Genomic DNA, 26173 nt, shown 5'->3' with positions numbered 1-26173 from the left:
TTTTCTGCAGCTCCTCATCCCTCTTCCTTGCTGTCCCCAGAGTGTGTGCTGGTGCAGGTAGGGCAGGGTTGCACAGTGCATGAGCTGTGTGGTACAGCAAAAAGGGGAGGGCGTGTGGGACACCTCGCCTTTGGTCCCTGGGCAGTGTGAGTGGATCTGTCACCTTCGTGCCATGAACAGCCATTGTGTCACTGTGCCAGCTGCAGCAGTGGTGGGGATGGGGAGGCCTGTGCAGTGTTCAGTAACAGTTCACTGAAGTTTTAATAGTTGAAAGTTCAGACTCTGGAAGGAGTGTTTTTGCAATGAGCAGTGGTCGACATGAGCATCGTGTTTGTTAATAATATAATATTACAGCCATGGAAATCATCTGGCTTCTGAATTTGAAAACAAATTGGGAAGCCACAGATAGAATCACAGTGTGTCACATCTTGCTGCTGTTGGATTAAGAAGTTTTTTTTATATTTCCGTAACTCAAGTTAAATTTTTTTTAATTTAGTTTTAATCATGCTCTTGTTTTTTCTTTTAGTCTTTCTTCACTTCTCTATTAGTTTTTGGACTTTTCTTTCCTTTGGTGCTTGTATAAAAAAAAATTGATAGGGAAGGTTATGTTATTTCTAGTTCTGTTGTAAGACTGTCGTTCATAGAACAGTTTCTAATGTTATGCTAACAGCAATAAACTATTAGGAAAAAATATTAAGATAACTTGAATCTTTCAAACAGTAGGTAGGAGATGGCTTTACTTGTAATGGTTGTGATTTTAAGGCATTCTACAATTTAACTCTTTATTGTTTATTTAACATTTGTTTAAACTCAAACTTAACGGGCGTTGAGTATTCCCAAGACTGCAGCTCTGTCTTAAACAAAAGCCTATGTGGACCGTTCATCATTTCACCTAGCATTTTAATATATTTTAGAGAATAGAGAACATGTTTAAGATGTGAATCAGTTGTTGTAGTTTATGCAAAACTCCCAGTATTTGTGTAACCAATTTGTTCCGTATGTAATCTTTCTTTGATAATACCAGTTTTGCACACAGGTTCAAAGGCCTTGGCAGACTTGGGATAGTCCACTTGAGTCCAAGAGCTGTAGGAACTGATTGCAGGTGACCCATCATCTCCCCAGGTCATAGCAGAAGGTAACAGATGTACTGAAAATCCTGGTTGTCCATAGAGAAATGTCCTTGGAGGTGAGCATGGCCAGTGAGAAGCATTTCCTCTTCTCTGCATGATGTTAGTAGGAAGCAGAGCATAAGTGGGACACATTTCCTTGCTGCTTGCAGTATGACTGTGGGGAATGCTAACAAGGTGGCATCCAGGTGATCGAGGTGGCCCATCAGGACTTGTGTTAGCCAGCAGAGGTACAAAACTGAGCTACATGGTGGACCATCAGCCTGGGCTCTGGGCCAGCTGGGAAGACTTTTAACTTCAGGGGAAGGTAGATTCACATTTGGACCTCGCAGACCAGCTTGTCCTTGTCCTGAACTCCTGTGATTCCCTCATCTCCCATTTATAAGGGTCATCCATGCACTAAGCCAGGCTTGCTCCAATAATGTTTCCAGTCATCTTAGACATACAGTTAAAAGAAAGTGCAGGTTCATATAATACCTGTGTTGGGTGTATCCATAATCCCTGCCTGTATATTAGACCCAGTATTTCTCAAAGTATTAATCAGTATTTCTGTGAAATATTTTTTTTAAAGCACGGATGTCCTATTTCTTCAGTATCTATGCGTTTTCAGATGAAAAGCTCAAAACAAGTTTTAGTGGGTGAGTTGTTTGTATCTTTACTGACCAATTCACTTTTTCTGGGATGTGTGCTGTATTTGTATGCCTGTGTGTATATATAGGGTACTGTATGGTGGTGGTGTGGTATCTCTGTATCGTTTGGTACCCTTTCTGGAGAAGGCAGGTTTATTAAAGAAAGTACATTTTGGCGTAATTTCTTTCTTAGTATTTCAATGCTTGATTCGTGATTTTTGTCATCATCAGCTATGACTTAACTTCTGATGTCAGAAAGCCTCAGCTCAAGGCTGGAGTTGTCTCATGCATGTTGTGATTACTGACCGTGTTTTTCCTCACTTTTATAACTATCACTATGACACCTGGATTCCTGTTGTATACAGTTTTCAGTGTGTGTGCATCTGCCCTCTGTATGATCCTAAGTAAAAGTGATATTCCTCCTATTTTGATGGAACCCCCAGGGTTCAGGTGAATAAAACAGAAAGGGCTTAAATGGTATGAAAACATCTTTTTTTTAAACTTTTGGAACAAAAAGCATAGAGTCCTTCTTAATGCAAAAACTTCTTTGCACTTGGGTTTTGAATTTTGACTTGGAAAAATCAAGCTGCTTGTTTTATCAGAATAAAGTACTTACATAAAAACTGGGTTTTGGAAGCGTTGGAGGGTCCTTAGTAGAGAAATTTCAATTCTCCTCAAAGTTCTCTGTGGCTGGGAACAGACTGTTTTGCTCACCACCTGTTTATCCTGGAGTAAAAGAACAGAGGGTGAGGAGTATGTCTCTTTGCCTGTCCAGTGTGTCCAGTGCTACAGTGGCTTGATAAAATGGTTGTTCCCCTTTCCCATTAAAAACCAGAAGTGCTCAGCACTTGCACTTCTTGTTCTTTTTCAGTACAGCTCTGCTGAAAATGGAGGTTATATTTGATTATTTGTAGTGTATTTTTTCACAGATGTTTTGGCTTTATTTTGGAAATTTTTTTTTTTTTCTGTCAGGCAGTTTTGGTACTGCAAAAAATAAGTGAGTGTTCAGGGCCCATGTTTTTGATAGATTTCAAGAAACTCTTTCCATTGGGCTTTCTTTCCATTCCAGGTGTCTCTGAGACCAGTCTTAATACGTGTAGTATTCATTGGTGGAAATTGTGCTGTTTCTGAATTGTGAACCTGTTTGTAAAGTGCAGCATTTTCCCCTTTGGTTTGTTTGGGTTTTTTGTTTGTTTTTTTTTTTTTTTTTTGTTTTGGTGTTTGGTGGGTTGGTTTTTTTTGGTCGTTGTTGGGGGGTTTTTTTGTTTTGTTTTGTTTTTTGTTTTTGTTTTGGGGTGTTTTTTTTGTTGTTTGTTTGTTTGTTTGGGGGTTTTGGGTTTGTTTTTTTTTTTGCTACTGGTTTAAGAAATAGGGATGGGAGGCTTCTCCAGGCTGTAAAGTACTCCATTGAACCTTAGTGGTTACCACAGGAGAATGTTGAGGCTAATGATTAAGTGGTAATCCCACAAAAGGTAGAATTTTGTTTAATTACTACATCTACAGCTAATACAAGTGTATCTGGAAATCTGGAAGAAGATTCTAGTCCTTGTGGGATTTTTAGGTTTGAATCAATCTCTCCAGTAGTTCAAATTCACAAGTGCTGTAGAAGAAACAAGCACAAATTTACTGTGCTATGTTATGTTGCTCTTCCACTTTCTGTGAAAAATTCATCTTTAGCATTAGGTCATAGAAATCATGGACTTAACAGGCTGTGGGTTTCATCCAGTTTTCACGTTGTTCTACTTTTGATAAGATTCCTCATTTTGTTTGTGTCTGAGGCTTTTTTTCCCTATGAATGCATATGGTTTTATTAATAAATGTGCACATCTCTGGGGGTTTCAGTGCACGGATATGTGTGTATACTGCAGTGTACTTTTTATGTCAGAATACAGCCTGGCTGCCAGGGAAGCTATTCTCTCTTGCACTTAGAAACAAAATGTACTGTTTTAGGGAAGGTGACCTATTTTCATTACAAAAGAGCAAATACTTAGAGAACAGTGATAGGAAAATTGCTTGAGACAACTAGTCTGAAACTAGTCTGGGTTTGTGCAAGCAGTTTGACAGGCAAACATGTTAGGGAAATTCATTTTGTTGATGAATAACTTGGGGATGCCAGAAGAGGAGCATGGGAGGGCTGCAGCCCAGCTCTCTCTATTTGGGGATTGTCACATACACCTGTATATCTGTACAAGGGAGCATAGTTTCCACTTCCATGCGTTAAGATCCTTTATTCCTTTGTGAAAGGCAAATGACTGAAGAGGTTGGCCAGCTCAGATGAGAGTGTGGATCTGAGCTTTTAAAAGATGTTTCTTTTCATCCTGACTCATTGCTGCTTTGTTGGCAATCCCCTCCAGTTAATTGCCAGTACTCACTCATACGAACGGTGCAGTTATGTATGGTAATTTTTTATTGCTCTGCTCTTAAAGCATCCAAGATAGCACAGGCAGTGGGTCTTGCTAATACAATTGTAAATGTATTTCTTGGCTTGCTGCAGCATATGTGCACTTGTTCAACTTTCCTTTCATTAGCTTTTATGACATATTTTTGGTATTAGAATCAGGACTACATGGACTTTATTTGTAAAAGTAGAATAACTTCAGTTTATTATTCTGCCACTTTTAAAGATAGTAGTCAGTGTCCATTTTTATGCAGCTGGTGTGGTTTTGCATTTGTTCCTTATGGCCCCTTATACCTGACTGCTGTTGTCAGTTGTTCTCTGTGCTGCAGTTTTTAACCTCACTGATGGGTTCTCTGTGTTGTCTGCCTGGGTGATATAAATATTGCAGAGCTCTACGCCTCTCACTGCTCTTTTTTTCCTGTAACTATTTTTATCACAATTCCATTATATATCCTTCCAAAAGAAATTCTGTTCAAACAGTGTTTACAGGCTCACTGGAGAACTTCCTAAGGTTAGTTTGAAAAACTAAGATGCTCAGAACAGACTCTCCTTTTGACACTTAGGCTTCAGTGTTTAGAAGTTCTGTGGTTTAGTCTAGTGTGATGATGGGGGAGGGTGGTGTTTTTTAAGACAATGCATGGAATTTGGAAAATGAATTGCATAGTAATGCAGATACTGAAGGTTGTGTTATTAAAAATGTAACAGCGCTTTCAAATGTCCATGGAGCATTGGGAATTCATAACTGATGGCAGTGCAGGATGCAGGTTCCAGTAAAAGTATATGAAAGAGAAATGTAAATTTAGCAAATTTGACATCATTTGGTTTTCATTAATTTTTATGTTTAATCTGGATAAGCAGATGGAGAAAAAAATACAAACAAAAAGGAATTGGGTTACTTTTAATTATGTAACTTTCCTGAAAAGGCACTTTTTTTCAGGCTGCTGTCTGATCAATGACAAAATTCACAACAGCTCCCCAAGTATTTAAGATCTCTATTAATTGGAGTTCCTTCTCTATATAAAAAATTGTTCTCTCTTTAGCTATTCTGCATATGAAAGATGAAGAAGACCATTTTTCTCATGAGATTAAAAAAATAAATAAAACAATTAATTAGAATGAAATAATTTTCTAAACTTAAGGGAATTAATAACAAATAAAGCTTCTGGAGGAGACAGCTTTTATTTTGCAACTTGCAAGTATAATATAATGTAAAAGGAAAGCTTTATACAAACACATTTATTCCATGACAGTTTAAGAGCCACAGTCAGCAATATTGTTAAAGTGATGTAGATATTTTTATTATTAAGTACATTTTGCTGCTTTTTCCTTCATATGTAGATGTAGACTTGGTCATATTTGGGGGGGGAAAAGAAACTGGAAATTCCCCTGGAAGTGTTAGAGCTGGTCTTCTTCTGTCACCCTGGGGATATCACTATCAAAACTCTGCTTTGAAAATGGAACGGTTTGTATTGATGAGTTCTGTATTTTGTAATTACATGGAACAAGAGCTGTAGGAGTTTGGTTTGTGTTGAGCTTTGAAGAGCTTTGGAGCAGTATCACCTGGTTGTTCAGTAGAGGGTTGCTTTTCAGCTTTGATTTGGAGATTTGTTGGGATTTTTGGTGTGTTTTGTTTTTTTCTTTGCAAAGTCATTTTAAGATGCTGCGCTTGTAGAATAGCAAACTGTCCTTAGTTTTGCTGGTGAAGATGCTTGTGTAGCTGTGTTGTAAGTGTGATCCTGGTGATTTGTTGTGGGGGTTTCTTAAGGTATTGGGGCTTGTCAAGGACGAGGGCTTTCTTAAGGCATTCCTACCAGGGAAAACCCATCATTGAGCCATAATCTTACTGAGATGGCACAGTGCCGTGCTAGGAAATTTATGCTATGCTTGGCTCCCAAAGCAGATTCTCTCCAGAAGAGCATGGAGGCATCATTGTGCTTAGTGTTGACCCCATTATAATCTGGTGGGTGTGTGCTACAAACCTGCCTTAAAGCTTTCCTGACTTGCAAATTTGTTTTTTCAAGTCACTAAAATGCTGTAGAAAAGTCTTCCAGTGCCAGGTAAAGCAGGGGGAAAAATGCTTTACCTCAGATTCATGATTCCTTGGTATTCACAAGCTTGGTGAAAAAGGGTCATTTGCAAGGCACAGCTCGGCATTCTGCTGCATCCTTCAGCCTGGTGTTCTAATGCAGTAGCAGTGAAGCAGCCAGGGCTGGCACAGGCATTTGGACTGCATTGAAGCAGACAAACACTACCCAGGGACTCTGACCTGAGGAGAGGGGTCTGGCAACAGGAACTGGTCTTCACTTGCTATCTTCTGACCACAAGGTTTCAAACTGCAGTGTAGAAAAGGGAGGTTGCTGTGATGCTGTAAACAAATTAATATCTCTCTGTAGACATAATTGCTTCATTTTTATGGGAATGTCTCTCTGCTGCTGTTGTATTGCTGCTGTGAACAGATTTTGACACTAGGATGGAAAATTTCCCATTTTAATAGCATATGAGAAGGAGACAAGTACACAGACCCTGGTTTATCTTTCCTTGGTCATTGACCAGGTGCAAATAATGAACTTACTAGACTGAATTAGTCCCTTAAAGGAAATTGTCTGAAATCCATCTGGTAGAGTGCTGAAAAGCAGACTCAATAAAATTCTAGAAAATTGACTGTAAGAAAGAGTTTTCTGCTGGCAGTAAGCTGAATTGGATGACCTGAGGAGAGCCCTTAGTCTGAAATTTGTGACACGAAGGCAAAACAGCAATAAGTGATGGATCTTGAGCACGTTTGCAAACTGCATTTTCAAGAAATGGAAAATTTGAATGCCTTTATTCCAGCTGATCTATAATATGAATTCCTCAACAAGGTGTTGTATTGTGGATGGCTTTAGTGTGGTGGGAGAATCTAGGATGGTAATGTGCAGAATTTACTTATTACTCTTAACTTTTTACTCATCTTAACTGAGCCACTGAGACACCACTTTGACCTCAAGCTATGGTGCAAACAAAGAAAAATCATCAGTAATTTTAGCTCTGTGTTCATACTTGCTATCACTTTCTGTGACAGGAGATAAATGATGTGTTCTTACTGTGTAACAGTTACATATCCACACCATTCCAGAAGGTTCTTGCAGTGACAGACTGCTTTTTTTTTCCGGTGGTAGTGAGATTCTGGCTGAGCATTCCTTTCTACACACAGATCTTTGGTGTTGTCGCTTTGCAGTAATGGTAGATTGCCTAAATCTAATGAGACATGAGTGTCTTGTGTGTTGACTTCTGCAGGAGTCTCAACATCTGACAGCTTGTCTCTCACTGATGCTCCATAAGAAGTGTTGATCTTTCAGGAGAGTGAAGCAAGTTGTGTAGTTCTGTCACTTTCCTTTTTTGATGCTAATCTGTTCTTCATAACATACCTCCTCATAGATGTCTAAAGTCAGTAGTGCACAGGAGTGTGGATTTAGTCCCAGTTGTGGTTAAACTCCAGAGCAGTGCTGGGGGGCATGATGGAAGGAAGCAGTGTGTATCTCAGATGGAGTTTCTTGTCTTGCCCTTCAGCTTCAGGACAGTTGAAGGCACTATACAATATCAAAGTGTCAAAACTTAATGTGTACACTTGGTGATGTGAAAACCAAAGAAAACTTCTGAAGCTTTGAAAACTGAAGCTTTTGGCTTGTTTTGCCTGAGTCAAAACTCAAGGTTAGCCTTAGGTTTGCTGGAAATGAACATCCATTGGAAACAGCTTTTTTATGGTTTTGTTTTAATGCACTTCCTAGATTGAAGTTTCCAAATACAGAAAAACTAATTTTGCTTCCAAGTCTGAGAAAATGTCAGAAAATGGAAAACGGTCAACACTGTTATTCCCTTGGTAAGAGAAGTAAATTTTCCTTTTTGGCACTACCTGCAAATACAGTCATGAGCTGAAAAGTAGCAGGCTTTCTTAAATCTCTTCTTTGCTTGTTATTCTTCAGGGAGTTGTATTCTGGAATATTTCTTAAACACAGACTGTCCTTTCACCCCACCAACTCCATCCCATCACGTTGCTGCATTCCATGGCAGCTGCTGTGGGTGGTGTGTGCAGGGTGCTCCTCGTTTCCCTCCTTCCTGCCATAGGGAGCTCTGGAGAGGCTGGCACTGCCTGTGCCACCCTGTGTGCCCAGCTGGGAGGCTTGGCCCGGGCTTGGCAACCCTGCACGCTGCTCTGCAGCCTGCACATCAGCCACAGACTTGGGGAGCTTCGTGAGCAACAGTGAAGCAATGCTCTGGCTCTGTGAAATTGAGCTGCTCATGCTGTGCAATTTAAAGACAAAATGCTTCCTGCTAATTATTAACAGTTACTCTGTAGGAACAGACTCATTACAGGGGCACTGAACCCTGGCCGCTGTCCTTTTCGGCACCTGAACAATGTGGTAGGGAGGGGACAAAATGGCGAGAGAAACTGGAGTGCTGGCACCAATTAGTCCCGAGATTAGTTCTGAAAGAGGATTGCAATTTCAAGGCCAAAAAGAGAAGGGAGTGGGTAAAAGGATTTGAAATGAGATTATAGGACCTAAAAGCGCCTTTCTTTTGTTAGGGAAATAATTCAGCAGTTTTGCTCGAGCCAGTGAGACAATCCAGTTTAGTGGCTGAAGCAAGAGATGTGTGTCCTGTTGATTTTTAAGGTTCTTTAACGAAGTTGATCCCTGGTTGCGTTTGTTACTGCTTCCTGTGAAATCCAAGTGTTTTCAACAAACAAACAAAAACATGGAGGAAAGCTATTACCTCATCAAAAGGCCTGTTGTTTTTCAGGAAGTTTATTTGTATTCTTTAAAAGGGAAGCCAAGAAAAGGAGGCAGATTGAATTCCCTCTTTTCCTTTGGGGAAACTTTTTTCCCTGGTGGTTACTATGAAACTGGCACTGGAGTTACTCTTTCAGGACCCATCCTACAGATGAATTTCAGTGCCAGTTTTTGTTTGTTGGCCTACTCAAAGATGCAGATCAGGCAATTTCTACTTCAATTAAAAGCACCATCTCCGGTCAATGCCATAGTGGTGAACATCTTTGGAGAGGGAAGCAGGCACTAAGCCTTGCTGCCCTGTTGAAGAGGCCACAGTATGCAGTCATGTAACACCATAATGGGCTGGGACTGAAGACTGAAGCTTGCTTGGAGACAGCAGAAAGAGAGATCTTCCCTCTTCCTCTCCCTCAGAAGGAGAATTACAAAAGGGGGAATTACCAAGAAGAATTACAGATGTTGTGAACTTAATAGGAAATGGTTTGATGCAGTCTGTTAATGCAAGACTGTGTGAAATAGTGACACTTCTGCTGTTCCAAAGAAGCTGTTTATATTGGGGTGGCTTAGAGTCAATAGTTGTGTAGGGATCACACAATTGTTATGTATTACCTGCTTTTTTCTTTCTTTACTTTTTCAGTGGAACTTCTTAGTGCAAAACACCTATGCAAAACACCGTATTTTCAAGCCTAAGGCAAGCTTGAAACCTTTGCTTTCAGTTCACTGGGCCTACAAGTTCTGGGAAGTTTCTCTTGATTTCCCTTCTGCATTTCATATAAGCAATTGTTAAAACTACTTCCATAGGCAAGTTATAGAATCATTAAGGTTTGAAAAGACCTCGAAGTTCAATGCTTAAAGCCGTTTTCCAGTGTGGCACTGGGAGGTTAGCAAACATCATCTTGCCACTCAGGCTACTGTAGCCTGATTAATGGGCAAGACTGGGTTGTATGGGGAACACACAGAGAATAACCTTTCCTTTCAAAGAAAAATAACCTTCCCTTTATCTCCAGACAAAGCCATTAAAATAGTGCATTCTGCATATCTTTCTTTGAGCTGAATTGTCATCTTTGGGCTTGTTTATAACCAAGTATCTTAGTTCCCATCCAGAGCCCTTGTTAAATGCTAAATTTTTGTCCATTTTTTTTTATTCCATTATACTTCTCTCGCATACTCTAGAGAATATCACTTGCTGCTTTCTAGCCTTCACAACCTAGTCTAGAGTCCCTCTAAAGAAAGAGGGAGAGACTGAGAGGTAAACCCGTCAGCTGAGTTTCCACACAGGTTGATGAAGAAACACAGGCCCTTGTCCTATCTATAGGAATTGTGTAAATAGCTTTAATAAGACTTCAGTTGTGAAGTTATCCCATGCTGAGATGCTAAGGGCTGTACAAATGAGCCATAAAATTTCTGAAATAGAAGCAAGACAAGAATAAAACCCTAAAACATAGCAAGCAGAGGAGCTAATGTGGAGGAAGAGATGGTTTATAAACAAGGATTGGTAATGACAACAGTGTGTCAAGTCCTCTTAGGACTAGGACAAAAAAATTATTTCAAAAGGGTTAAGAATGGAATGAGATGACTAATTTCTGCTGAAGGTATCCAAGACTGCTTTGCTTTTAGTCATGTTTCTCTGTGATCTGAAATTTAGATGCAGGGATTTCTAAAAAGGAGTGTTACTTGAGCATGTTCCACTTGAACTGAGAACTGCAGGTGTATTGGCCACATCTAGCAGAGGCAGCTATCTGGATGGTTCAGTCCTGCAAATGCCTGAGCTTGCTGCTTTCCATTTCATGCGTATTTACTATTAGCCGATTGTGTGTTGGCTGGAAAATTCAATGGTGTTCTGCACATGATATTGCAGAAAAAACTTAACTGTCAATGAAACCACCAACATGAAAATTAACTGGAGTGGTTTAGCAAAGTAATAATCCCATTTCTTCCTTCCCTGATGTGTCAGAATTTACAATTCACACATGAAGAAAATATTTCTTCTTAATTGATTGTAGTAAACGGATACTTTATAAATTTTTGCCTCTTGAATGTTTAAAAGATTGTGTCCCATTCATTTTATGACTGCTTAGTATCATTTCACTAGAATGAACAAGCTTGCATCATCTGATGTTTGAAAAGCATAGTTTGATACTTACTGTGATTTGCAGCTTTAGAGGGCTCAAATGCTGTCTGGGGATGTCAGGGTGTCACTGTCTCTTTCTAAACACCAGTGTACCATAAGTAATTGTTTCCTGTAATCTAGCTCACTGAGTTTCTATACTTGAGGTGATCCAAGGATCAGCTTTACTACAGGGATTAATTACGCAGGAGAGTGCATATGCATTTTTGAACATATTTTTGCTAGTTAACATTAATAAGAGCATTTTGAAACTGCATGGCAGATAGCAATTCAACCAAAAGGAGAATTACACAGTATCTGATAGGTAACCATACCCATCCTAAGTATCTCTTTTTGGTGCCTCCAAAGACTGTGCTCTTCATTAGTGAAATACCTCTGGTTTTGGGATTACCCACTGGCTGATGGATCTCCCAGAATGTCTTGGTTTGTTGAGAACTTGTGGTCTCCTCAACTAGCTGCTAAACCAGAGCTGTTCAGGGAGGGGCACTGAGCAGTGCTGAATTGCCATATTTGGATTTATTCTGTAACTTTCTTGGGCTTTAACAAAAGAGAGTAGATGGCCTAGACTCTACTCTCCCTCTATGTGTTTTGGCACAAGGTTGCTAACAAACTGCTGTAAAGATGCACTATACAGAAAAAAGAAACTCTGATTTTTGTGACTTTTTATGATTTGTTTTTTTCACATTCATAATGACTTTTTTCAGCCTTCACCACATGGAGTCGCAGTGGATGAAACAGAGATGTAGAAACAAGCATCTCATTGCAAAAGCAATTATAAAACTTCGCCACCTTCATATATCCTTTAGTCCTACAATCTGCTTTCTACTGCAAATCTCCAAGTGAAAAGCAGTGTTAAAGCCTTGTCTTACTGAGTTCGTCCAAATTCTGTCCAAACAGCTGAGGAGAAGCAGCAGAGGGAAACAGATCACATCATGGATTCCACGAGGGAAGCTGAGATTTGTTGAAATGACAATCTTTAAAGACAATTTTGGGAAAAATAGTCTCCATTTTAGCGACACAGCTTAATCAGTCATATGCGAAATCACTGGCCTAAAGGTAGAAGAGAGACTTCTCACTATAAATTCTGTGAAGGTCAGCTTTTCTTTTCCTCACTGAGTTCCTTCATTCATGTAGATAATATTGTAACTTGAGAGAATTATTAGAATATTATTAAGTACAGTGTTAGTATTCTCAACAGGCTGAATAGCTGTTGATAGAGGTAAGGATTAAGGATAAAGATGCACACTGAATTTTATTTCCCATTACCAATAGGAGGTTTATTTTTCTGTTAAATGAAAAGAAAAAATTAAATCCTCTGAGTATTTGTACAGTTAGGTGTGCAGAATGTATGAAATTCTTTATTTCCTAGTTCTGCTTTGAAAATTTTAAGTAGAAGATACTGGAAGCTCGGTGCTGTGGTTATTGCTCCTGTAAAATTAGCTAGGAGCTCTCTTGTTTCAGAAACTAGGGAAGTCCAGATCACACACATTTCCCAGTTCAGTGGGGTTCTTCATTTTGGCAGAGGCTGTAGACAGGGAAAGGACTTCTGCAGTGTAAATATCTGTGAGGTCTTCATCTGCTCTGCCCCTTGAATTTGATGCCTTGTTGAATTGAAGAGTTCTCAAGAATAAGTGGAAAATTTTCATCTTCTGACTGGACTGAGCTGATAGGGTAGAATTTGGTCAAACTTGTGCCATTTGCTTTAAATTTATTGTAAAGTGGAAGGCATATTAGAATTTGGCTTTGGTTTTCTCTGCAACCAACCTGAAACACTTGGGATACCTTTAGGAGAAAAGCTGAGCTACTGTAGGTGGAGCTAATGTCAGTCAGTGATGAGGAGCCCTGGCAACAGCAGTGTGGGTGGTGGGTTGTCAGCAGAGGCCCAGGGCTGAGAGGAGTGTCTGGGGGCTGGTCTTGCTCTGCCACTGTTTACTGGGTGTTTTTGGAGGTACCCTGTTTGCTCTGTGTACGTTTTCCTTTCTCTGAATGAAAATGATTTCTTTATAGCTCTATGAGTGGGAGAGTTGATATAGGTGGTATCTCTGCAATGCTTCTGAACAAATGTTTCTGAATGCAAAAAATGATGCTATGTTCTCTTTTTGCCTGTAGACCCAGATCCCCAGGTGAAACCGCACGTTGTTGGATGCTGTAGGGTTTTTGTGTGTGTGTATTGGGACGTCTCTCCCCATCCCTAAAATACCACTCTCAGTTCTTCAAGAAGAATAATCTTGGGAATATGAATGAGTGAAAACTGGCACATTGTGATACTAAATTTTTTATGCCTCAGCAGTTTATTTCTAAAAACGTGTCCCTAAGGATAACACGGTTTTTGTGCATTAAAGTTTTGTGTTGGGGATAGCATCCACAAACTACCTGTCATTTATCTTTTGAGCACCTTGCATGCTGTGCAGTATTGTCCTCCAGCTCAGGTCTTCTGGGGGGATAAAGGTGTTACCATTAATGTTGGACTTAAGTAGTAGACACAGGAAAAGGTAGAATTGAGATAATGAAATACGTAATTGGGGCTTTTCAAATATGTGAATACTTCTGTTTTGATGCTGTTGTTGTCGTCATCATCATCATCATTGTATTTTCTGCTTTTACATAACTTTCTGACATATGCATCAAACACTTCTGTGTACGGCCCAGTGAGTACAAATCTCGGCAAACTCCTCTGCAGCAGTGTTGCAGATCCTATAAGCACATTAAGCTTCCCAGGGAAAAGTACCCTTGGCATCTGGGGGAGGTTAAATGTTCCAGGGGAGAGGTTAAACATTCGTTTGTCCTCTGCTGCTGTAATTCCAGAAGCCAGATTAGTTCTGAATCATCTGAACCACATTCATTCAAGATTAATGAGAAAGACCAAGTATGGAAAATTTCAGCTGGTAAGCGCCTTGGCTTTGAGCAAGTGGTGAAGGGGGAGTTCGTATTGGCAGCAGCCTGCAGGTCATGCTTAGTTTTAAGTTCCCGTAGTTCTTAAATTGGTGGAATAGGGAATCACACCATTCTATATAAACAAGAATTTCAGCAAGCAACATGAAGCAGTTGGCAGAGTGCACACACATACACACACATAACTTAAAGGCCTCACCTCCCTTTTTCCCATCTATTTCTGTTTTATTTGAGATCAGATTTGCCCTTTAGCATATGCATGTTTATAACTTTGTGCATGTTCAAGGTATATGGGTGTCTTTAAAACGGACAAGTGGTGTGTTCCCAGGAATGGGTGATGAGCCACTCCAGCAGAGCTGTGCCTATCATCACTCTCAAGTCCAGTCACTCTCAAGGCCATGATTAAGCCATGGTTAGAGATGTGAGTGGGAGCCTCATGTAGGAAATATTTCTGAAATCCAGGCAGGTCTATCAGCAAAGCTGTTTGAAATTCTGCAAGATAATAAATGGAGAATTCGGGACTAGAATAACAGAAGTCAGTTGTGTGACCTTGGGCTTTAAAAAAAATTAATCGGTTTTGATTTGGGAGAATCCTTTTAGAAGAACATTATTGTGTTGTGCCTGGTTAATAGCTCTGCAGTTTCACTGTAGTTCAGTTGTTCAGGTGGTCAGTGTGGATGTTCTCTATAACGTTGTCTGTGCTGTAGCATTAACTATCCGAGCAGACTCTTTACATTAAGTTTGAAATGAAGGTGGGCCTTAGGTATAGGCAGTGTCTAGGACTCATTTGTTTTCCAGAACCTGAGATTGAAGATTTTTTTTTTCTTCCAGTACAGTTGTAAGCAAGTGAAACCAAACGAGAAATGAACCTCTTTTTCCCATTTGTTTTGCAGCAAATGGAAGCAGAGAACTGAAGTGCTCCATTTCTAATTTCATAGAATGAAAGAGTATCAAACTTCTCCCTGTTGGCCAGGTCAGCATTTGATGCTGCTGTAGCCCAAAAGAGGCCACAGTCGTCTGTAGTCTCAGAGGCCAGTGGCTGTCTGCAAAGAATATTCTATTCATCTGGGCTTCAGGGCCAGATGACTTGTGGTTCCGGCTTGAGCTGTCACAGGCATGCGCTGTAGCACAGGAGCCAGGAGCAAGTTTTTAGGTAACTCCAAAGTTTTCCCTGCCTGACAACTACCAGTTATTTGTCCAGTGATAGTCTAGGAACCATTTAATAGCAGTTGTGAAATAAGGAGAAACACAGCACTTAAACAAGTGAAGTAACCTTGTATTTTTCCTTACTTCAAAATAAGGGAAGTGGGAACAAGTAACTGTGCTCTAGAAGTGAGCTGTGTTGGTCACTCCTTAACTACATGCACTTCAAAAGACTATTCCCTCACCTATTGTGTTGTTATTTAAGAATTCTTTATTCCTTCCTGAGATATACAGTCTGTGTCAGTAAGCCTGTTTTTAGTACAAAAGAAGAAAAATAAAACTCCGACAGAATAGAATGGATGAAATTACTTGCCTGAAGTCAGTGTGTGATTTCAGTGTTAAGAGGCAGAATTAGAACTGGAGGCTGATAGGAAGCCTCTCCCAATTCCCAATGGAGACAAATCTTTTTTAATTAGAAGTAACATGGGACAGTTGCCTCACCATGAATTTTCAAATATATCTAGACTTTCCCCTGTTTCAGTATTCAGCCTAGAATTATCTTGTGTTCACAAAATACATCTTAAAATATTAAACACAGGTTAATGAAAGATTTTCATTTTGCACTATGAGGCTGGTGTACCTGAAATAGCCATCTGTCTTGAAGCATCTTTTCATTTATTTAAGCAAATCCTGTGTTGTCCGTAAATATATAATATTCAACTCTCAGAAAAGACCAACGTCCTGGCCCAAGGCTAGAGAGTCTCACACAGGGGAGAAGAAGGCTTCATGTATCACACCAGCAGTGAGAGGGGCCTTTTGAGCACCACAGCAGAGTCGTTGATGAGCTCCAAAGGACACCATGACCACGTTTTTCTTGAAAGTAGGAATTACCATTTTTATCCCTGATTCTGGAAATATGAGAAGTTTTATTTTAACTTTTTTTAAATTCGCCCCCCCCCCCCCCCGTTTTAGCTTGATTACTTAAGTGAAGACTGTAGGCTTTGGCTATTTGGAGAATGTAAAGATTTGGCCAACTTTTCACTTCGTCCTTCAAAAAGTCTTAAATTATATTTTGTTCATGAGTGGATTTCGTGAGCAACTTCTGTTTAGTCTTTAATGAAATTTAGATGTAATTCCTCTGGCAGTTGTGTCATATAGAAAACTCGTTTAGAGTTCACAAGGGATCAGAATTTTATTGTTTACTTGAAAATGTGTTAGACACCCTAGAGAAAGCAGGAAAGACTCCATCTAGGAGCTTAAAGTCTTGATCTCACATGTTGCAGTAAGTGAGAGATACCGGGAGACAGTAAAAGAGGGAATTGCAGAGAAAAGAGAAGCATTGCCAGAATATTATATTAGCAGTCATAAATTAAAAATCTGTATTGTGAATTCATAAATCTCTTTAACAGTAATGTTTTGTCAGTTATGGAAAATTCGAGAAGATGGAGTAATGGGTTTGTATATTTAAAATCTCTAAAGTATTAATCAGTTTTCATTGAAGTCAGGAAATACCTTATCACCAGCCTCCAAGATTTTTTTTTAATGTATTGTCATTGGCTCAGGTTAGTAGAGGGCTTTTTGCTTTTCTTGGAAAGGAAGCTTGCTTATTTTGTTGCTGGGTGATGGCTAGTTGTGATATTAACTGCCAGCAAGCTGCTGGTAAGAATTAGACTTTTTCTTTTCCTCATTAGCAAAACACAAGTATTACAGGTCCAGCAGTATATGAATACTTCTGTATTGCTCAAAAGGTATAATGACAGTGATCAATTCATTAAAACAACTATGGTTATATACCCAGATGGAGAGAATTAGACACTCTTTGCAGTGCAGTGGTGTTGTTAGCCCCCATGCACTAATGGCATTAAAATTGAAACTGATAATGGAAAGATACGAGGTCTCTGGTGCAAGCGGTGAAGGGCTGACAAGTCTTAGAAGAGTCACCAATCAGAAGGAGCTGCTGTCTGTCTTGTGTTCACTCTGCAAGCTTGTGGCAGTGTGGTTTGGACCAAGTGACATCCTCCTGTGCCATTCAACAGCTACTCTGCAAACCATATTTGTTCAGCCCAGGAGCCAAGAAGGCTGTTCACCACTGTAGTTGGAAACATTTCCCATGCCTTAGACAGGGTGATTGCTGTAAGGAAGTACTATTCATCTTCCAGCATCAAGGAATGCTGAATTCCCACAAAAACATACTTAACCTTTTTTCCTCAGTTACAGCAGCATCCTAAATATACTTCTCCAGTAATGGTAAAAACCGAAGTCTTCCATCTCAGTTAGACAACCATTTATATACCTTAAAGTAGCAGTCAGCACCCTGCTGGCATCGGGAGCTGAATGTGTTTGTCAAGAGCATCATTCCCTGCTGCCTCTAGATACAGAGTCTAATGGGCTCCATCCAGATAAGGCATCTACAACTATTTTATCAGCAACTTGAACATAAGACTAACTGTGATTTAGCTGCTTCTCAGAAACTTTTGGAGGTGGGATTCTATGCCTGCAAGATGCTTAATTGGTTACTCTTCAACAAATTTATTGCTTCTAGATTTGGTGTTCTTGACATTTCCTTCAGTTCAGTCTTTGTCAGAGGTGTTGGTGAGACTTGACAGAGAAGCACTTTGCACTGTGGATGGTTAGTAATGGAATACTTCCAGCTGTACTTGGTACAGCAATGCCTTCTTTCCCTTCACCTGGCAGTGGCAGCTTCTGTTTCCAGAAATTTTCAATTGTGTAGCTGTCCTCAGGGCTGGTATTGCCCTCAGGGCAAAGGCGGGTGGTTGCAGTGTATTGGGTCAAGCTGGATGTAAAGGCACTTATTCAATCATCTTTTCGTGTTCCCATCATTTTTGCCACTGGCAAGGGCTTGAGAGGACATCCTCTGTTTCCTTGCTTCCTGTCTGTGGTCTAGCAGCTGTTTGCTTACTGCAGACCGTGTTGGGTATTTTGTGTGCAGCAGCTTGTTAGCTTACAGCTGACGCCGTTCATATATTTCTGTCCCTTTACCAAGCTGTCCTGCCCTGTAGTCCTGGCTTTCCTGAAAGCCAGGATGTACTTTGGCATCAGCCATGCCCCAGCAGCTAATTCCACCTCCTCTTGGCCTTGGTGGGCTAAGGTGTGTGTGTGTGTGGAGCAGTTTCCCTTCCTCTCCACTGAGCTGTCCTTCATTGCGCTATTAAGTGTTAGCTTTAAAGGCCTTTGAAATGTGTGTTCAGAGGCTGGTGTTGGCTTCTGTGTTTGCTTTCCCCTCTTTCTGTGTCTTCCTGTTTTACCATCACTCTGTAGACATATTTGGTAACATTCAGTTAACCATTTGGTAACATTCAGTAACAGTCATTGGTGTGTATTTATTGCCTGGCTTCTGTGTTTTCGTAATCCCTTAATTGTGTAGTCCCACACAATTGAATTTGGTTTGAATTTTTAGTTGTTTGAGTTTTTAAAATCTATTAATCAAGCCTCTCTGACAAAGAGGCCTGTGAGAGCTTTTGGCATAGTTGTGAAATACTGCAACTGTGCAAGAGAATTCTTTCTCTGGCTTTTTTTAGTGCTTGGCTTTAAGACTGCAGTCTCCTTGCTCTAATGGGAATTCCAGAAGACAAAGGATTTATGTTTCCTTTTTTAAGTTTCTTAAAGCCTATGCACCTTTTGAAGATTTTTACAAATGTCTGCCATGTGTTTTGATAGAAATAATTAATTGGGGGGCTCACACACATTATTGCTTCTGTATGCCCTGGGAGCTCCTGGTTGGGCTGGCCAGCTGCCATGAGCCCTCACTGGCTGGACAGTCTTCATATTGGCCTGGTTTCCAGCAGAAACAGTATTCAAATCACCACATTCCTGTAGAATGTTTTAGATTTCAGCAAAGCAACATTTTCCTATGGAAAAGCCTTTCCTCAGAAAAATCCCAGCAGTCAAGAAGCTTCCCATGCTTGGGGCCCAGTGGCACAACAAAGTTTCCTGCTGGTTGTGTCTTCAGAGAAAGAACAGTTTATTGCTTGCCTTGAGTGGAAATCAAGTTCCACTTGCCATTAAAAATTGCTAGCACATCCATGGGAATGGTGGGCTTTGATCAGAGGTGGCTCCCAATTCCTCAGGAGTTAAACACCATCCTCCATCAGTTCTCTCAGATCCGGGTTCAGCAGGCTGTGAATACTTCATTTGCTCCCTGTGGTGGTGCACAGATGCCACAGTGCCAATGGCTGTGCTTTGGAGAGTGGTGAATTGTGCACTGGATGGATGCCTCTGAACTTGTACCCTGGATCCTGTTTTAGGCATTTGCTGCAAACACTGTTGCAGCCTGGATATCCTGTTGGCTGAATGTATGCTTCAAACAATAGTATTTTCTGAAAATCAAAACAATGGTCCTTGGCAGGTAACTGTTAATACTTCATGTTTTGTTTAATTCATAAACTGTATGAATTGTTCTTTCAAGATGTTTGCTTGACATCTCAGCTTACTATAGTTGATCAAGGTCCATCTTCCACCCACCCCCAGAAGTGCCCTGTGCTCATCTGCTTCTCAGAGGTAGGCCAGTTCAAACATGTCTAAAGCAAAAATGTGTTAGGCCCCAAGTTTCTTCATAGTGAGATAAGAGTTCAAACTACTTACTGCTTTTCTTTCAAGAGATACTACTTTAGTTAGTGTGTTTAGGTGGTAAATTTGGGGGAAAACTGTTCCATCAATAATGCTAATGGCATAAATGTTAATTTTATATCAGGTATTGATTACAAAAGAAAATCGTAGGCCCAGATTTGGCATTTTTATTTTGCCTAAATGCAGAATATGCTCTTGCTTCTGTAGGAGAATCAGCCATTCTTTTCTTGTAGCTTACAGTCTACACTGAAGAAACAACTTGTTTGAAAAAAATGCCTGAGATGGACCAAATGTTTGGGGTTTTTATTGATGGTCTTTAGAAGAATGAATTTCTTCAAATGGTTTCTTAATCTGGAACTGAAAGGAACCAGCTTTTGAATACTTTAAAGTGAGAGATAGTTCAATTCTGTCATTTGTCAACTTGAAATATGTTTTAATAATTAATACCCTCTGAGATGTCACATACAAAAGTTTGGGAACAGAAAAAAATTTACCCAATGCAGATCAGACATAGGTAAACTGCAAAAAGGCCTGCAAACACAAAAGTTTGTTGTTTGAAAGGCTTGACGGTCGCTGCAGTACATTATTTACATGCTTTAATTCTTTAGCTTCCTTCCCTGGCAAGACACAGTTAATTTTCTCAGTTCATGTCCGTTTGTGCTGAATCAGATGGAGATTTTTATGAGAGCCCTGGGCCTTTTTTCAAATTGGAAAAGAAGATAAATCACTATGGCTTTGTTTCTCTAGTGGAGACATTTTGTCTATTCAAATATATATGCTTTTCCCACTGCTTTCTTTAACCCTTTTCCACCCGCTTATGACAGCCTGGGAGTGAATTTCTTTTGCAGTGTCATTTCAAATTTTCACTCCTTTTTTTCTCTTGAGGCTTTGAAAGGCATATAGTTGCCATACTGTGATTTCTGATTGGCAAATCTCTACAGTATCAAGACCATGCTATGACTTTCCATTTGTAACCTGATGAGTCCTGTTCCAGAGATTATGCAGGACTCTGATGCACTGTAACATGTATAACAGGAATGAATCCTGCAGGAGTGTGAATGCCCTCAACAGCTCTTGACCTTCCTATGAGTTGAGGAGCTACACTGAAGAGCAGGCGCTTACTATAAGGAATGCAAACAATTGGTTGCATTAAGCACTATGAAGTGAGCGTGTGTTCAGACAAGTGTGTGCCCCATGCTCTCCAGCACTTAGAATGTAGACCTACTTAACTTCTTTTTGGTCATTTTGTTTCCTCTGTCTTTCTCAATCCTCTTTTTTGTTCAGGAGTGTTGAAGATTTTTATTAATCATGTAATTGGTTTGGATTTATATACGGTTCTTATTTTACCACGGTGAATTTTTAATGTATTAGCACGAGACTATCTGCAGAATAATTGTGGAAGAAGTGGTTTTCTTCTATATGGCATTTTAACAGAACTTTGCTAATACTGTCAATGTAATAGAGAGCACCTATTTCCATTTTGTTGCATTTTGCGTAGCAATTGTTAAGTCAAGAGGAGACAAAAGGTGTAGAATAACCATTTGGCCCCTCCACCTCCTGCAGTGGGGCAGGAGCAGGGTGGCCTCACTCAATCCTCTGGCCGGCAGAGGTGGTGTGGTACCAGGGTGGCTGCTGCAGGGAAGCTCCTCACAGCCTCCCCTCTCCTCCAGCTCGCCAGCACCACAGGGTGTTGGAGCAGATGCTCCACACTCGATTGCCCACAGCACTATGGGGCTGCTCCAAGGAATCAAAGGAAACAAGGTCTAGATGATCGTGCTAATGTTCCCTCCTCTTCCCCCTCCTGTGTTTGAAATGTTGCTTTCAGCTGCGCTTGTCCTAGCAGTGGCCTCTTGGAGGCCATCACCTTCGGGCAGCGTCTGCATGGGCAGGAGGCGAAGCAGAAGAGGGGCCTGGCCCTGTCTGAGTTCAGGGCAGGCAGTGACACTTGCCAGGCACCCGGTGGCCCCCATGGCCACTGCCCTGACCCATCTCTCAGGAGCCGCCGTGGTCACCGTGCGCACGGCACAGGCCCAGGTGTGTCGGTGCTGAGCTGTGGCCGCTGTGTGTGCGGGTTTGCCCACGGCTCTCCGGGCAGACGCATTAGCTGGGGCAGCGTGTTGTCACAGCCGAGTGAAAGCCATAAAACATTGGAGTTCTTAGCAGGTATCTTTGGAAAAGGCTGTACTGAGAATTCAGTAAATAATTTTGACATTGATCTGAGGTTTTTTATTATTTATTCAAAATTACTTTTTTCTCTCTTCCTCCAAGAGAGTGTGGGGGTGTGCTCTGCTGAGGAGGTTTTTCCTCATGTAGAAAATGTCAATCTTGAATCAAATTAACCTATTTTTAACATGAAATTTTAGCCCCTTGCTTGAAGGCAAAAGTGTCATGATGTTACATTAGCTTTAAGAATAAAGCAGAATTCATGCAAATAGTAACTTTTAATTTCAAAATATAATGCAAATGTGATTTTCTTTACACTTGTTTCTTATTCCCTTTAGCACATCAGGTCCACCCATTTGGCCAGGAAGCACCTTTTTCAAGAGAAATGGAGCCCTTCTACAAGGTAGGTGATAGATACTACATCTTGGAGTAACTGTTCTACTTGAGAAATAACTTCTGCAAATTTCACAGCTTTTTTGATACTCACCCAGCAAGAAATAACCAAATGTTTTTTTTGTTTCCTTTACCCTTTCTCCTTTATTGCGCATCAGGTGCCTTGAAAATGACGGTTTACCACGTACAGTGAGTGTAGTCTGTGAAAGTTGCTGCTTTTTTTCTTTCCTCAGATCATTAAATTGCTTGCTGTAATATATGGTGAAGGGTGGCTTTTCGGTTTTTTCCATTTGTGTGGATAAAGAATGCCCAGAAGGAAATGTTCCAGGAACACACAGCTTTTAGCTCTGTGGATGAAACAAGGTTGTTCTTTGAGAGAGGTCCTTTTCTTTACTCCTTAATTGTGCTGATAGCAAAAGTTTCCAGAAGGTAGGTAGCCATGATGTAGTGGGGAAAACAGTGACAGAGTGGTTATCTCAAGAAAGCTACCATGTTTGATAGTGCTTATATTCATAGAACAGTATTAAATATATAATTTCCATTGTATGGACAATATATACAGAAGCTATATGACTGCAGTTTTGATAGCTGAAAATTTTCAGTCTACTTTACCAGACTTCCTTGCTGTGTTTTTCACTGCTGTGTCTGTTTATATTTCTGCCATTGAGTACATCACTCTTAAAGGAGGTGTCTTAGGAGCACAGAAGGCTGTGTCCCCCGACTGCAAGTGTTTCTCTATGGTGCAAAGTAACTTACTCCACTGAGGATTGTTTTGTGGTTTTTGCAAGGATTTATCCATGAATTATCTCAGTTTTCTGTTCGTTCTCCTGGTGCCAAGACTTTTCTGGTCTTTCTTCTGCCAGAAAATGCTGTATAATGTTCTCAGGAACATTTATCCAAATCACCTACAACGGAGCTTTACTCACAATGAGACACACAAGCAAATCATGTGTTGTCAGGCGGTTTTACCTTCTACACACCAAAGTAATCCAGCATCTGAGGTTTACCTGAGAATATTTTTCAAGTTAATTCCTTGCACATACCTAAGAATTTGCATAACTCTAATATCTATGCTGAGATTTGTTCAAGTGAATTTTAAATACATTAAAACATTTAGATTATTTCTTAGCACTAGGAGATGGTATAAATTGTGGAGTTTAGCTGCTTTTGGCTTTAGTCTGATCAGATAGATCTATCTTTACAGTCCTTCCTAATGAGGAGAACTAGATTTTAATTTTTTTTTATAAGGAAAAAGAGCTATAGTGAAACAGCTTTATTTGTTTCACTTTTTCAACAGTTCTGATTTTAAATGGGTATCTGCACATATGTAGTCTTTGTAATCGGAATTGATAAAATGTAAACTTGCTCTGTCAAGTCTGTATGGCAGAAATGTTCTACCTTTTCTTAAGATGCAAGATACCAGGAATTAGTAACAGTTGTTTTTGTAGTCTTTCCTGTCTCAGTTGTTACTTAAAGCCTTCTCACAATAAAGAAGAATACACTGTTCTCTACCCTGTTCTCCTCTGCCCTCTTCTGCCTTCCATATTGGGGTGGAAAATCTAAAAGCCCGAAGCTTTCAACATGTTAAAGAAATAGAGAAAAGAGATGACTGATTTCTCAAGCAACTGACAAAGCCTAACAGACCTTTAACTGAGTTGGCATTTGGCATTTCCATTTCAAGTGGAAAACACAGCAAATTTGGACCGTGGATATGCATGATATAACTGAGGCTGGAAGGATGACAGAGTATGAAGAAAAACCTCATTAATGTAATCTTTTAGCACTTCCTGGTTATAACTTTAAAGCAAGAAGATAAATCAATGAAGCCTTCCTTTCTGTCTTTTAGCTTTCATTTCTGTCTTTGGATTTTTCCCTACAATAGACTCTTTAATATGTAGGCTTTAGCAGGTCATACGGAAGCAGCTTTGCGGCTTCTGAGCGTCTTTTTCCAGGTGATCCATGTAGAGAAATGGTAGCAGTGCAGGGAGGTGTGAGATGAGGTGTTGATGTTTGTCAGTACCTATGTTACACGACCATCTGAAGTCTTTTTCCAGGGTTTATAATCAGCTTAATGCAAACAGGAGAATGAAAAATGGACTCATTTATTGGTTTCAAGTTATAGTACTGCCTTTTGATTGGCAAAAGTTGAGGTAATAAAGGGATTTAAAACTATTTTTACTTGATAATTGTTCTAGCAAGTTTGAAAAGAATGTTCACTGTGTTATAGACAATAATACAGAATAATTCTGTAATTATAGTAAATGTGATATTCACATGCACTTGTCACACCTCATTTCTCCGGAGTTGTTAAGAAAAATGTTCTTTTTCTGATCTAAGGAATGAAGAGAAAAAATGCCACAATGTAAGTGGTGCTTTCTTTAGCCAAGAAGACTTGTAGATGCTCCTGGTTTCCATTCATTTTATGTCAGAACTATTTGGCAAAATAATCTTAATCATTGTAAAGAGTAACATATTTCTTCTGAGAAAATGACTGAGAAAACAGTTATCTGTGTACCTCAGAATAGCAAAGGAAGAGAAAGGGAGGCTGAAATTCATTTTAGCTATTCTCTGTCCTTTATATTTTTGACATGAGCAGGATTAATTCTCTGTTACTTTCTGTCTTTGTATTTTTTGAAGAATTTTGAAATATATTTACGCCATTCTCTTTTTGCCTATGATTTTATTAGATACAAGACAGCTGCCTTAGTTTTTTTAATGAGGATCATGGTGCTGTTGTTTTTAGCATTAACTCTCTAACCAGTTACTCTGTATTGAGTAGGTCACCTGCCTAGGTGCTTTTTGAAGTCTTGAACTCCTTCTGCTAGGTGACAGTTGCTCTCTATATCCTTATGCTCTTGGTCTTCTTGAGAAATCCCATACAGAGCTTAATTTAGGTAGGACCTTCAGTCTTACCAGACTCTAATGTCTTCTTTCAAAACATACATGTGTGTCTATGGAAATTGCTGTGTTCTAGCCTTCAGGATTTCCATATAAAACAGGGTTTTGCTCTTGCTGCTTTTCTTTTTCTGTTGTTTATTTGTAACTTGTTACTGTACATATTGTGTGTTTGTTTCAAATCGTGGCTTACTTTTTTTTAACCTGCTGTATGGAGAGCCTTTGTTCACACTGTTTTTTCTGTTCTGATCTGTCATAACACATTCATTTTTATGTAATAAAATATATGTGAGGAACCAGTCCTTATGGCTGAAAATATCTAGACATATTCTAAACTCTTCAGGAACTTATACTGGGGGAGATAGGTGAGGCCATAGTCACATTAACTTCAAGACCTTAAAACTAATATATGGTGTTCAGAAAAGGGCAGTTTCATTACTTCTGCTCTGATCTTGGGTGTTAAGCTCATGTTACAGGCTTGAGCATGCAGTTGCTCACAGATCAGTGGTAATAATAAAACTGTTTTGCTGTTAATATATCTGACATTCTTGTAATAAACTAAAAATATATCTTCAAATTACCTTTTAGCAGCAGTCATATGAATTCCAGTGGCTGAGTGCCACCTGTAAGATGTAACTGGACTGTGGAGGGGTTTGGTTTGTTTTCTTAAAGATGTAACTTCCCTTTTGAGGGAAGAAAACCCAAAACAACAAAGTTACTACTCTTTTTTAATCTTATTTACCCTCACACTTTGATAAATGAAACGCAGCATATCACAGTGCCTTTTCATATCAAATTTGTTCTGTCTTGATTTGTATTCATTATCTGGGGAAGAAAAGTGAACCTGAGTTATCCAGTCCCTATTGTTATTGAAAAAAAAATGGAAATGAGCCTCCTTACTGAGACCTGATGTTGTGCCTTCCAGTTGTGCCTGATCTACTGTAAGTAGAGCCATGGTCCTTACCAAATTGTCTGCTTTCTAGTGTGAGCAAGGTCCTCCACTTCCTCTTCTGACAGCACAATTTAAATCTGCTGCCTGTGGATGTTACATCAAA

At 39.8% G+C, this 26173-nt stretch overlaps 1 protein-coding gene across 10 annotated transcripts in view; it reads left to right on the top strand.

The window, feature by feature from the left end:
• FOXN3 (forkhead box N3) overlaps positions 1 to 26173 on the top strand; it is a 206380-nt gene that overhangs the window by 110033 nt on the left and 70174 nt on the right. For all 10 annotated transcript variants that reach the window (XM_088167458.1, XM_088167454.1, XM_088167456.1 and 7 more), the window contains one exon: positions 22169 to 22233. In XM_088167458.1, the coding sequence (XP_088023584.1) occupies positions 22169 to 22233 (65 nt within the window). The remainder of the gene's footprint in view (positions 1 to 22168; positions 22234 to 26173) is intronic.

The sequence above is a fragment of the Sturnus vulgaris genome, chromosome 6, assembly GCF_052056855.1.
Source record: "Sturnus vulgaris isolate bStuVul1 chromosome 6, bStuVul1.hap1, whole genome shotgun sequence".
Lineage (NCBI taxonomy): Eukaryota > Metazoa > Chordata > Aves > Passeriformes > Sturnidae > Sturnus > Sturnus vulgaris.
The sequence above is the reverse complement of the archived record's forward strand: the minus strand, read 5'-3'. Positions and strand labels throughout refer to the sequence as shown.